The sequence below is a fragment of the Taudactylus pleione genome, unplaced genomic scaffold (genome assembly GCF_031769625.1).
Source record: "Taudactylus pleione unplaced genomic scaffold, aTauple2 ptg000148l, whole genome shotgun sequence".
NCBI lineage: Eukaryota > Metazoa > Chordata > Amphibia > Anura > Myobatrachidae > Taudactylus > Taudactylus pleione.
Window position 1 is genome coordinate 2443091 of NW_028284550.1, and position 13122 is coordinate 2456212.

General features: G+C 42.9%; 1 protein-coding gene across 1 annotated transcript in view; it reads right to left on the minus strand.

Moving 5' to 3' along the window:
- Positions 1-13122, minus strand: part of LOC148522291 (uncharacterized) — a 105876-nt gene that overhangs the window by 29129 nt on the left and 63625 nt on the right. Inside the window, exons 6-15 of the mRNA XM_088474175.1 lie at positions 7137-7208; positions 6938-7000; positions 6448-6531; positions 6026-6091; positions 4896-4985; positions 4419-4496; positions 4006-4062; positions 3520-3594; positions 3191-3247; positions 1160-1219 (exon numbers count right to left, since the gene is read on the minus strand). Coding sequence (XP_088330301.1) covers positions 1160-1219; positions 3191-3247; positions 3520-3594; positions 4006-4062; positions 4419-4496; positions 4896-4985; positions 6026-6091; positions 6448-6531; positions 6938-7000; positions 7137-7208 — 702 coding nt within the window. The remainder of the gene's footprint in view (positions 1-1159; positions 1220-3190; positions 3248-3519; positions 3595-4005; positions 4063-4418; positions 4497-4895; positions 4986-6025; positions 6092-6447; positions 6532-6937; positions 7001-7136; positions 7209-13122) is intronic.

Below are 13122 nucleotides of genomic sequence, written 5' to 3' on the forward strand. Positions count from 1 at the left end.
ATAACCCAGAGGTAATGGCATCCCCCAGATGGATGAAAAAGGAATATTGTATTATCAGAGCTTGATGAATTCCTATCCCCATACTAGTGTATGGGGTTAGTGGGCCAGATTGGAAGTGACAGGTAAGCAGGATTTTATTAGTTTTATTAAGAAGCATATCACTGGGTTAGTTTGTGTGATGGGGATTTTGAAGAGCTTAACTTAAGCTGGGTACACACCATATGATGGAGTGATCCAGCGATGGAACAATGTGATTTAACAAAACATTGTGCACACCGTAATCACTGCACGATCCGGTGTGTGATGGCACAATGTATGGTTACATGCTGCATGTAACAGCATATGATGGATCGGACAATGTGTGCGATATATCGTTCCAATCCACTTATAGGGCCAATTCAGACATGGACAGTATTGCACAGCCGGTCAGAAGCACCTGTGTAATACAGTCACACAAACTGTAAATGCAGCAGAAGCCATCTATAGAAAATAGATACATCCTTGCTGCATCTGAGAGATCTGAGCACAGCATGCATCCATAGACGCTGCCTCCGATCACCATTGCAACCATCCTAACCGATGGTGATGATGACTGCTTCATCGGCTAGGCTGCATAAGCTGAATTTACCTCTGCCTGACCCAGTGACTGATCACTTGCCAGGCCAGGCAATTGAAGATGCAGATTGTGGCCTTGACCCCCCCGGAAAACAGGGGATGACAGGAACGGTGGCCAGCCACGCCCCTGCTCCGCCCTCCAAATGTTGCCGCATGTCAATGATGTTGCAGCTAGGTGGTAGTGTGAGCGAGATCACAGGACCCATTCTGCACCTGTACAAACCCCCTAAACATTGGAGATGTGCACTAACCATGTACATGTCTGAATCAGGCCAATAGAGTTTTTAGCCAGCTTCACAGTTCTTCATTTCTTCATCAGTTACAAGAAAAACGCACACATAAGTCATTTTACAGAAGAATATCATCAATATATCCCCTGGCCGGGGTGCTTGTGTAACATGCCGGTTGGATCCCTTCTCTCAGCAACATAATAATGGGGTAAAGTAATCTGGGGTCCTCATTGCCCACTGGGCCCTAGTCACTGGTATAATACAAGACCTGTTTATGCCTCTTGTCCACCATTTTACCACTCATGATGTCCTACCTGTATCCTGAATAGGGGATTTCAAGTATCCTTCATCATCATTTTGTCTCTTCTTGAACACTGTCAATAAAAACAAATTGTTAGAATTAAGGTCCTTAATCATCCAAACAGCTGATGATGATAAACATATGAGAAAGGGACATATGTATCAAACCCACTAAAGAGGACAAACAATCAGATCCTAGCTAACACTTATCTAGTACTTATGTGTCCTGCTCCATCTTTGCTCACAGCGCAGTGTTCTGGCTTCCCTGCCGCGACATGTCAGTACGCATTATGGCAGATACTGCACGTTATGTCATGGTGAGGTGTACTGTATGCCACAAAAGACTACACGCTATGCAGTACACAGTTTAACAGCTGGGTGGCGAATGCTCCATGGATGAAAACTACAGTATGGAATACAATACTGTAGCTGTGCATGGTAACCCGTGAGAGGCTGGCCAATCACGTTCAGGCAGTGTAAACAGTCACTCCTCGTGCTTGAAATGATCACTTTGTATCAAGACTACAGTTAACCGCTATAGACATTATATTGTACTTACTGTATTACGGGCCATCCATACTGTATACTGGCCCTGATTCAGAGCCGGACGCACTGACAGAGCGCTAGCTCTGAATCAGGGCTGTTCTTTTTTTTTTTTTAGAACAGCCTCCTGGCCGCTCGCATAGCTGTGGGTGACCACCCACAGCTATAGCGAGCGGCCAGGAAGATGGTCGCGATGATCAAGACCATCGCGACCATCCGGCTTGCGATGAGACCCTTGTGGTAGCGTCTCATTGCCGCAAGCCCCAGAGAGATTTCAGCTCTAACAGAGCTGGAAGCTCTCCACTGACCTCACTTGTGAGGTCAGTGGGGCCGCCCCCAGACGGTAGGCGTTTTTATGGGAACGCCTCCGTCTGGGCAGCCACCCCCCCCGGCCCGCCCACCAAAGCGGGCGTGCTGTCACTCAACATCGACAGCACGCCCCCTTTGGTACGGGACCCGGAGTGACGGATTACCCATCGCTATCCGGGTCTCGCGCATACGCACGACGGAGCCAGCTCCGTCGTGCACGTGCGCTCGGGGCCTCCATCGACCCGGTTGCGAGCGCTCAGCGCTTGCGACCGGGTCTGAATCAGGCCCACTGTCACTACATGGTGTAAAGACGAATGGTCATAAAGACAGAGCATTTCAGGTTCAATACTTTTAAAGCACTCTGCTCAACGTTATGCATTGCTCCATACTTTCCTCATCCCTTTATCTCCATATTATGACATCCAGGTTCATTAGACTATAATACTATTAAGGAACTCAATACATTGCTCCCAACTTCCCACCACCTGGCATTTCCGCTATACAGTAGACATTGTATTGTACACATTACAGGGCCGTCCGTATGATGCTCAGGAAGTTTTTTATAAAGAGAGATCAAGTCAAGTTCTTAAAATACAGATCTCTGCACTTCCTGCCTCCCTTTCTTTCTGTGTTTGGCCACCCAAGTCTTCTCACCACCTCCCCCCACCATCACTCATTATTATTCAATCCCACGGAGCTCATTGTATGGCTCACCATCATCATTCGCTTCTACTCAATGCCGCCGCATGCTGAGCCCGCTGTTGACATTGAACACATTCCCTGCTGTAAGGTCGCACACGTCACATAAACGACAGGCACGGGTCTCACCTCCTGTAGCATCGTTGACAACTGTCTCCTCTGTGGCGGTGTACATTTTGGGAGCAGGATTTTTTAACCATACACAACGCAGATACCTAGACCACATTGAATAGTGTCTGCAGCAGACAGTGGCAATGGCCTCAAGAGCCCCGTGTGATTGTACGGCTCGCCCGGGCCGAGAAACCGGCCCTACAAACTGCACGGTTTTTACTGTACAGTACAGTATACAGTGAAATTCTATATTTCCATTTCCCATATTTAAAAATAATACATTGGCCCAGCATGGAAAAAACTAACACAATGGGCTATACTATTGGTGGGGGGGGGGCATTCTTAAAATCAAGAGAAGTGCTGGACTGTACAAGAATACTAACTGTCTGCTTGATGGCTGACAGGCTCCTCCTCCTCATCAAGGCCAATGCCCAGGGTATCTGTGTGTATAAGAAAAATAAATATTATACAAAAAAATAAAAAAGGCAGTAACAGTACAGTACACTGGTGTGTCCATAACAGTTATAATCATTATCACTATCAATGTCATCATCCTCCTTCTCCTCCTCCTCCTGTATAAGGTGGCATGGTTCTGCTCATGTGAAACAAAATGATAAATAATGTAAGATTACCTCAAAATAATTTAGAAAAAATTAATACATAAACCCTGATTGTACAATTAAAATTATTAGTGTAATTAAAGAGTACTTACTGGCTGGGGGAGGTTCACTTGAGCCATCTTGGGTCTGCGGTGATTGGGCTGGTGGTGGTGGTTGTGGTGTCTGGACTGTGAAAAAATAACACTGTACCATCAGCACGACTTTCTCATAAACAAAGTAAAAACTTTAAAACATAACATAAAGCTTGAGGCTGTCTAACACAGCCCCACTGTTCTCAAAGGTGCTACTGCTTCTGCTAGCACTAAACGGAAAAACTGTCTGGCTGGGGGTGGGGTATATATATATTGGAGAGCTGCTGCATCCTGGGAGCTAAAGCTTTAACTGTTTGGTGCATGGCTTACTCCAACAAACTGCACCCCCCCATGGTAATCGCTGAGGACCCCCTATGGACCCTGAAGAAGAAAAATAACACTGTACCAACAGTGTTATTGGAAAAAACGAACACAATGGGCTATAGTATTGGGGGGGCGGGAATTCTTAAAATCAAGAGAAGTGCTGGACTGTACAAGAATACTAACTGTCTGCTTGATGGCTGACAGGCTCCTCCTCCTCATCAAGGCCAATGCCCAGGGTATCTGTGTGTATAAGAAAAATAAATATTATACAAAAAAATAAAAAAGGCAGTAACAGTACAGTACACTAGTGTGTCCATAACAGTTATAATCATTATCACTATCAATGTCATCATCCTCCTTCTCCTCCTCCTCCTGTATAAGGTGGCGTGGTTCTGCTCATGTGAAAACAACTGATAAATTATGTGAGATTACCTCAAAATAATTTAGAAAAAATTAATACATAAACCTTGATTGTACAATTAAAATTATTACTACAAGAGTAGGGAGAAAAGAACAGATTAAAAAAACAAAAAACACTCAGTACACGATAAAGCTGGGTAGCAAGGTGTGCAAGAGTGTAATTAAAGAGTACTTACTGGCTGGGGGAGGTTCACTTGAGCCATCTTGGGCCTGCGGTGATTGGGCTGGTGGTGGTGGTGGTTGTGGTGTCTGGACTGTGAAAAAAATAACACTGTACCATCAGTTTCCCTCAAAACGGCTTGGAAACAAATAAACCCCTACTGTCAAACTATCTCCTGAAGGTTATAAATACAGTGGATTACATTACAGAATGTGCTGTACAAAGAAGGGGAACTAAAATGGTGCATGTCCTACTGTACAGTACATCACAAATCTTACTGTTACCAGTGAAAGACTAGAAGATCTTAACATGTACAGTACACTGTACAGCAGTTTGGAGCAGAGAATGGAAAGTGGGGACATGATAAAAAATGTGAAATATATAAAGGGTTTTAAGAAGGCACTGTACAAGAGGGAGAAGAACAGTGAAAACCCCAAAACACAGTCAGCACACAATAAATTTGGAAGCAAGGGAGTACATGCAGAGTACTTACTGGCTGGGGGAGGTCCATTTGGGCCAACTTGGGCCTGCGGTGGTTGGGCTGGTGGTTGTGGTGATGGTGGTGGTGGTTGTGGTGTCTGGACTGTGAAAAAATAACACTGTACCATCAGTTTCCCTCAAAATGGTTTGGAAACAAATAAACCCCTATTGTATAATTCTTTACCAGAACCCTCCATAATACCACAAACAAAGACAGTATACAGAAAGAGTGTACATACTGCACGAGAATTGAATAGCAATAGAGTACAAGAAAAAAATCTTGGCTTGTGCAACTACAACCCTACTGTAGTTACTGGGCAGTACTTGTAAGCAATTTGGCGACATTTCTACAGTATAACACAATGACTTCAAGTGACTTAAAAGGCAGGGAAGCAAGGCAATAAAGCAATGAGAAAGGCAAGTACTGTAGGATGCTTGGTTGCATAGGGAGAGGAATCAGTAGCAGGAAAATAGAAGAACAGTAATAATGCCACTGTATACTGTACAGTATGTACTGTACAGTACAGGTCATTGGTATGGCCACATCTGGAATACTGTGTCCAGTAGATCATACCTGGAGACCATATCTCCTGAAGGATAAAAATTCTGTACAATAGAGAATGCAATATATTTTACAGTGTTGTACATTACTGTGTACCCCTGTGCGGTAATCTCTGCATGGGGGGGTCACCGCCGGTTCTGGCACTTTTGAGGACCACTGTTCGTACCTGCCTCCTGTCTAGCTTCTAGGAAATGTCCCTCTCAAAATAGCATTGTTGGCAACAGTCTCCTCTGTGGCGGTGTACATTTTGGGAGGGCAATTTTTAACCATACACAAGGAGGACACCCAGAGCACATTGAATACTGTCTGCAGCAGACAGTGGCCATGGCCTCAAGAGCCCGTGTAACTGCATGGCTCGCCCAGCCTGAGAAACCAGCCTTACAAATAGCACTGTTCTCACTGTACAGTACAGTATACAGTGAAATTCTATATTTCTAATTCCCACATTAAAAAAAAAATAAAAACAACACATTGCCCTTGCATGTAGAACAACTAACACAATGGGCTTTCTAGTGTATAGTATTGGGGGGGGGGGCATTCTTAAAATCAAGAGAAGTACTGTACTGTACAAGAATACTAACTGTCTGCTTGAGGGCTGACAGGCTCCTCCTCCTCCTCCTTAGCATCATGGCCAATGACCAGGGTATCTGTGTGTATGAGAAAGAAAATATTAGCCAAAAAATAAAAAAGGCAGTAACAGTACAGTACACTAGTGTGTCCATAACAGTTGTAATCATTATCACTATCAATGTCATTATCCTCCTTATCCTCCTCCTCCTGTATAAGGTGGCGTGGTTCTGCTCATGTGAAAACAACTGATAAATAATGTAAGATTACCTCAAAATAATTTTGAAAAAATGAATACATAAACCTTGATTGTACAAATAAAAGTATTACTACAAGGGTAGGGAAAGATGAACAGATTAAAATAAAAAAAAAAACACTCAGTACACGATAAAGCTGGGTAGCAAGGTGAGCAAGAGAGTAATTATAGAGTACTTACTGGCTGGGGGAGGTTCACTTGAGCCATCTTGGGCCTGCAGTGATTGGGCTGGTGGTGGTGGTGGTGGTGGTTGTGGTGTCTGGACTGTGAAAAAAATAATACTGTACCATCAGTTTCCCTCAAAACGGTTTGGAAATAAATAATCCCCTCCTGTCAAACTATCTCCTGAAGGATATAAATATGGAGGATTACATTACAGAATGTGCTGTACAAAGAAGGGGAACTAAAATGGTGCCTGTCCTACTGTACAGTACATTCCAAAACTTACTGTTACCAGTGAAAGACAAGAAGATCTTACCATGTACAGTATACTGTACAGTAGTTTGGAGCAGAGAATGGAAAGTGGGGACATGATAGAAAATGTAAACTATTTGAAGGGTTTTAAGAAGGCACTGTACAGGAGGTAGAAGAACAGTGAAGCCTCCAAAGACTCAGTACACGATAAAGCTGGAAAGCAAGGTGAGTAAGGCAGTTACTTGAGAGTACTTACTGGCTGGGAGAGGTCCATTTGGGCCATTTGGGCTCGCCTGCGGTGGTGGTGGTGGTATCTGGTCTGTGGAAAAATAACACTGTACCATCAGTTTCCCTCAAAACAGTTTGGTAACAAATAAACCCCTACTGTACAATTCTTTACCAGGACCCTCCATACCACCACAAACAGAGACAGTATACTGAAAGACTGTACTTACTCGCTAGTAAGTTTCGAAGTTCCTGTAAAGAGACCAGGAGTTGTCGGTCCTTCCTTTGCCATTGCTGAATTGCTGTTAACAAAAAAAAAAACCCTAATGTACAGTACAGTAATTTACCCTTATAGACATTATAGCACACATTACTAGTACCCTTGCAGACATTATGCCACTTTACAAGTGCCCTTATAGAAATTGTGCCACACATTAGCAGCGCATTTATAGACATTACAGTACAGTATACCACGTAACTTTAATATCCTTAGACACAAGACACACAAGTAGAGCCTTTATACTGTATTGTTCATTCTACTGTAGTACCCTGCACCTAATCATTGAGGGCTTAATGTACTGTAATAAAAAAATATAAAAAATACAGTAGCTGTAGCGATACATCACGTCTACAATTTTGCCTTTCAAAAAAACAATATGTCCACATAACTGATTAGGCCAAGGGTATGAGAATGAACATGACTGTACCTTAAGGTGTGAGATTATGACAGATTATGCAGCACTCAGCTGGATGCAGCTGGAAAGCAGGGGGACAGTAATAGTATTGCACGTTTCGTCACAGTATTGCAGCTTATTCATGTTACAGTACGTCACATTACTGTGTCACAGTATTGCAGCTTATTCATGTTACAGTATGTCACATTACTGTGTCACAGTAGTGCAGCTTATTCATGTTACAGTACGTCACATTACTGTGTCACAGTATTGCAGCTTATTCATGTTACAGTACGTCACATTACTGTGTCACAGTATTGCAGCTTATTCATGTTACAGTATGTCACATTACTGTGTCACAGTAGTGCAGCTTATTCATGTTACAGTACGTCACATTACTGTGTCACAGTATTGCAGCTTATTCATGTTACAGTACGTCACATTACTGTGTCACAGTATTGCAGCTTATTCATGTTACAGTATGTCACATTACTGTGTCACACTATTGCAGCTTATTCATGTTACAGTATGTCACATTACTGTGTCACAGTAGTGCAGCTTATTCATGTTACAGTACGTCACATTACTGTGTCACAGTAGTGCAGCTTATTCATGTTACAGTACGTCACATTACTGTGTCACAGTATTGCAGCTTATTCATGTTACAGTATGTCACATTACTGTGTCACAGTAGTGCAGCTTATTCATGTTACAGTATGTCACATTACTGTGTCACAGTATTGCAGCTTATTCATGTTACAGTATGTCACATTACTGTGTCACAGTAGTGCAGCTTATTCATGTTACAGTACGTCACATTACTGTGTCACAGTATTGCAGCTTATTCATGTTACAGTACGTCACATTACTGTGTCACAGTATTGCAGCTTATTCATGTTACAGTATGTCACATTACTGTGTCACACTATTGCAGCTTATTCATGTTACAGTATGTCACATTACTGTGTCACAGTAGTGCAGCTTATTCATGTTACAGTACGTCACATTACTGTGTCACAGTAGTGCAGCTTATTCATGTTACAGTACGTCACATTACTGTGTCACAGTATTGCAGCTTATTCATGTTACAGTACGTCACATTACTGTGTCACAGTAGTGCAGCTTATTCATGTTACAGTATGTCACATTACTGTGTCACAGTATTGCAGCTTATTCATGTTACAGTACGTCACATTACTGTGTCACAGTATTGCAGCTTATTCATGTTACAGTATGTCACATTACTGTGTCACAGTAGTGCAGCTTATTCATGTTACAGTACGTCACATTACTGTGTCACAGTAGTGCAGCTTATTCATGTTACAGTACGTCACATTACTGTGTCACAGTATTGCAGCTTATTCATGTTACAGTACGTCACATTACTGTGTCACAGTAGTGCAGCTTATTCATGTTACAGTATGTCACATTACTGTGTCACAGTATTGCAGCTTATTCATGTTACAGTATGTCACATTACTGTGTCACAGTAGTGCAGCTTATTCATGTTACAGTACATCACATTACTGTGTCACAGTATTGCAGCTTATTCATGTTACAGTACGTCACATTACTGTGTCACAGTATTGCAGCTTATTCATGTTACAGTATGTCACATTACTGTGTCACACTATTGCAGCTTATTCATGTTACAGTATGTCACATTACTGTGTCACAGTAGTGCAGCTTATTCATGTTACAGTACGTCACATTACTGTGTCACAGTAGTGCAGCTTATTCATGTTACAGTACGTCACATTACTGTGTCACAGTATTGCAGCTTATTCATGTTACAGTACGTCACATTACTGTGTCACAGTAGTGCAGCTTATTCATGTTACAGTATGTCACATTACTGTGTCACAGTATTGCAGCTTATTCATGTTACAGTATGTCACATTACTGTGTCACAGTAGTGCAGCTTATTCATGTTACAGTACGTCACATTACTGTGTCACAGTATTGCAGCTTATTCATGTTACAGTACGTCACATTACTGTGTCACAGTATTGCAGCTTATTCATGTTACAGTATGTCACATTACTGTGTCACACTATTGCAGCTTATTCATGTTACAGTATGTCACATTACTGTGTCACAGTAGTGCAGCTTATTCATGTTACAGTACGTCACATTACTGTGTCACAGTAGTGCAGCTTATTCATGTTACAGTACGTCACATTACTGTGTCACAGTATTGCAGCTTATTCATGTTACAGTACGTCACATTACTGTGTCACAGTAGTGCAGCTTATTCATGTTACAGTATGTCACATTACTGTGTCACAGTATTGCAGCTTATTCATGTTACAGTATGTCACATTACTGTGTCACAGTAGTGCAGCTTATTCATGTTACAGTACGTCACATTACTGTGTCACAGTATTGCAGCTTATTCATGTTACAGTACGTCACATTACTGTGTCACAGTATTGCAGCTTATTCATGTTACAGTATGTCACATTACTGTGTCACACTATTGCAGCTTATTCATGTTACAGTATGTCACATTACTGTGTCACAGTAGTGCAGCTTATTCATGTTACAGTACGTCACATTACTGTGTCACAGTAGTGCAGCTTATTCATGTTACAGTACGTCACATTACTGTGTCACAGTATTGCAGCTTATTCATGTTACAGTACGTCACATTACTGTGTCACAGTATTGCAGCTTATTCATGTTACAGTACGTCACATTAATGTGGCACAGTAGTGCAGCTTATTCATGTTACAGTACGTCACATTACTGTGTCACAGTATTGCAGCTTATTCATGTTACAGTACGTCACATTACTGTGTCACAGTAGTGCAGCTTAATCATGTTACAGTACGTCACATTACTGTGTCACAGTAGTGCAGCTTAATCATGTTACAGTACGTCACATTACTGTGTCACAGTAGTGCAGCTTATTCATGTTACACTACGTCACATTACTGTGTCACAGTAGTGCAGCTTATTCATGTTACAGTATGTCACATTACTGTGTCACAGTAGTGCAGCTTATTCATGTTACAGTACGTCACATTACTGTGTCACAGTAGTGCAGCTTATTCATGTTACAGTACGTCACATTACTGTGTCACAGTAGTGCAGCTTATTCATGTTACAGTACGTCACATTACTGTGTCACAGTAGTGCAGCTTATTCATGTTACAGTACGTCACATTACTGTGTCACAGTAGTGCAGCTTATTCATGTTACACTACGTCACATTACTGTGTCACAGTAGTGCAGCTTATTCATGTTACACTACGTCACATTACTGTGTCACAGTAGTGCAGCTTATTCATGTTACAGTATGTCACATTACTGTGTCACAGTAGTGCAGCTTATTCATGTTACAGTACGTCACATTACTGTGTCACAGTAGTGCAGCTTATTCATGTTACAGTACGTCACATTACTGTGTCACAGTAGTGCAGCTTATTCATGTTACAGTACGTCACATTACTGTGTCACAGTAGTGCAGCTTATTCATGTTACAGTACGTCACATTACTGTGTCACAGTAGTGCAGCTTATTCATGTTACAGTACGTCACATTACTGTGTCACAGTAGTGCAGCTTATTCAAGTTACAGTATGTCACAGTACTGCAGCTTACAGACCATTATGTCACATTAAGTCACAGTAGTGCATCATATTCACCTTACAGCATACATCACAGTACTGACCCTTATTTATGCTATGTGACACAGTAGTGTACTGTATCTCATATACATTACAGTACAGGTACAGTATGTCACAGACAAAGAGCTCATCTACCAGTGAAGTGTAGTGAGGGTGTCACGTTCCTGGTCTTAGCCGCCAACACAGGGTTGAATATTCACCGATCTCTGGGCCTGATTCAGACCCACTCGCGAGCGCTCGCAAGCGGGTCAATGTTGGCCCAGTGCGCATGCGCACGATGGAGCCGGCTCCATCGTGCGCATGCGTGAGACCCGGATAGCGACGGGCAAACCGTCGCTCCGGGTCTCGTACCAAAGGGGGCATGCTGTCTATGTTGAGTGACAGTACGCCCCCTTAGGTGGGCGTACCGGGGACATGGCTGCCCTGACGGAGGCGTTCCCATGGGAATGTCTACCGTCTGGGGCCGGCCCCACTGACATCACAAGTGATGTCAGTGGGAGTGCTCACGGCTCTGTTTGAGCCGAAAGCACTCCAGGGCTTGCGGCAACGAGACCCTACCACAAGGGTCTCGTCGCAAGCCTGATGGTCGCGATGGTCTTGACCATCGCGACCATCTTCCTGGCCGCTCGCTATAGCTGTGGGTGGTCACCCACAGCTATACGAGCGGCCATGAGGCCGCTCTAAAAATCCAGAAGGACGGCCCTGATTCAGAGCGAGCGCTCTGTCAGAGCGTCCGGCTCTGAATCAGGGCCACTGTGTATAATTCATCCAGCAGACTTTCCCAATGATTACCTCTCACCTGGTCAGCCTGACCAATTACCACTCCCTATATATTCTCGGCCTAAAGGAACCCATACATCAGAGATTGATTGCAGCAATCGTGCAATTTGCAATCGATTGTGGATAAAAATCTTTCCCTTTTTCAATCGATTGCTGATTGCAGAGATGCCACAATCAGTTAGCGTTGGGGTTCCAGGTCTGGAAGGCATGATCAGGTCACAGTTTATTTGCACCAAGGTGTTCGGTACTGTGTTACCTGAAGTGTCTCTCTCTCCTGAGTTCCCTTCCTGGATTATGGTCCAGGTCTTGCGTCAGAGCTCTACCAGGAGTATAGCTTCATAATTTCTTCCCTGGCTATATAAGTCTCAGATTCCTGGCTTGGTTCCCAGGTCCATACTGTCAGTATTATACTGCTTTGTGTTCTGGGTTTCTCTGTCGCTGGAGTAGTTCTCTGGCCTGATTGGTACTCAGACCTTTAGGCGAGAGGCTGCCCGGTTACCTGGGTACCCGTTCCAATTCTAGTATGCTTGCATTGCTCCAGTCCATGTTTCCTGGTGTCTCTAGAGTGCTAGTGCCTGTTTTCCCTGTGAGTCATGGTGTCTTAAACCCTACCCATTACTGCACTCTTCAGCTAACACCCAGGGCCCCATGCCAGATTTAAAGAACCCAAGTACCGTGACACAGGGTCAGTGCTGGACTGGGGCATCAAAGGCCCACGAGGGAATTGCAATAGTAGGCGCCCACTGAAGGGCATAACCATCTGCCAAAGTGGGTGTACCCAGTGAACAGAGAGGCATGGCAATAATATGTGCAAATAGATGGAGGAGTTAACTAGCAATAGACCTCCTAAAAGTCAGATAAAGGTTTGTCCTAATTAATAAATGAACTGCAGTGAGTGAAATTAATAAAAAATAATATGTTTATAGATATGCCAATCCAGCTTTTAATTTATGAGATATAAATTGGACGACTGAAAATAATCTACCTACTGAGATCCCATTTTAAATACATGTTATTCTAGGTTTATTATTATGTTTAGTTTTTAAATATGTTTAACCATGGACTTGATAAGGGCTATAATCCATAAGACACTTTGTAATATAATGATGTAACTTAATAGACTGACACACC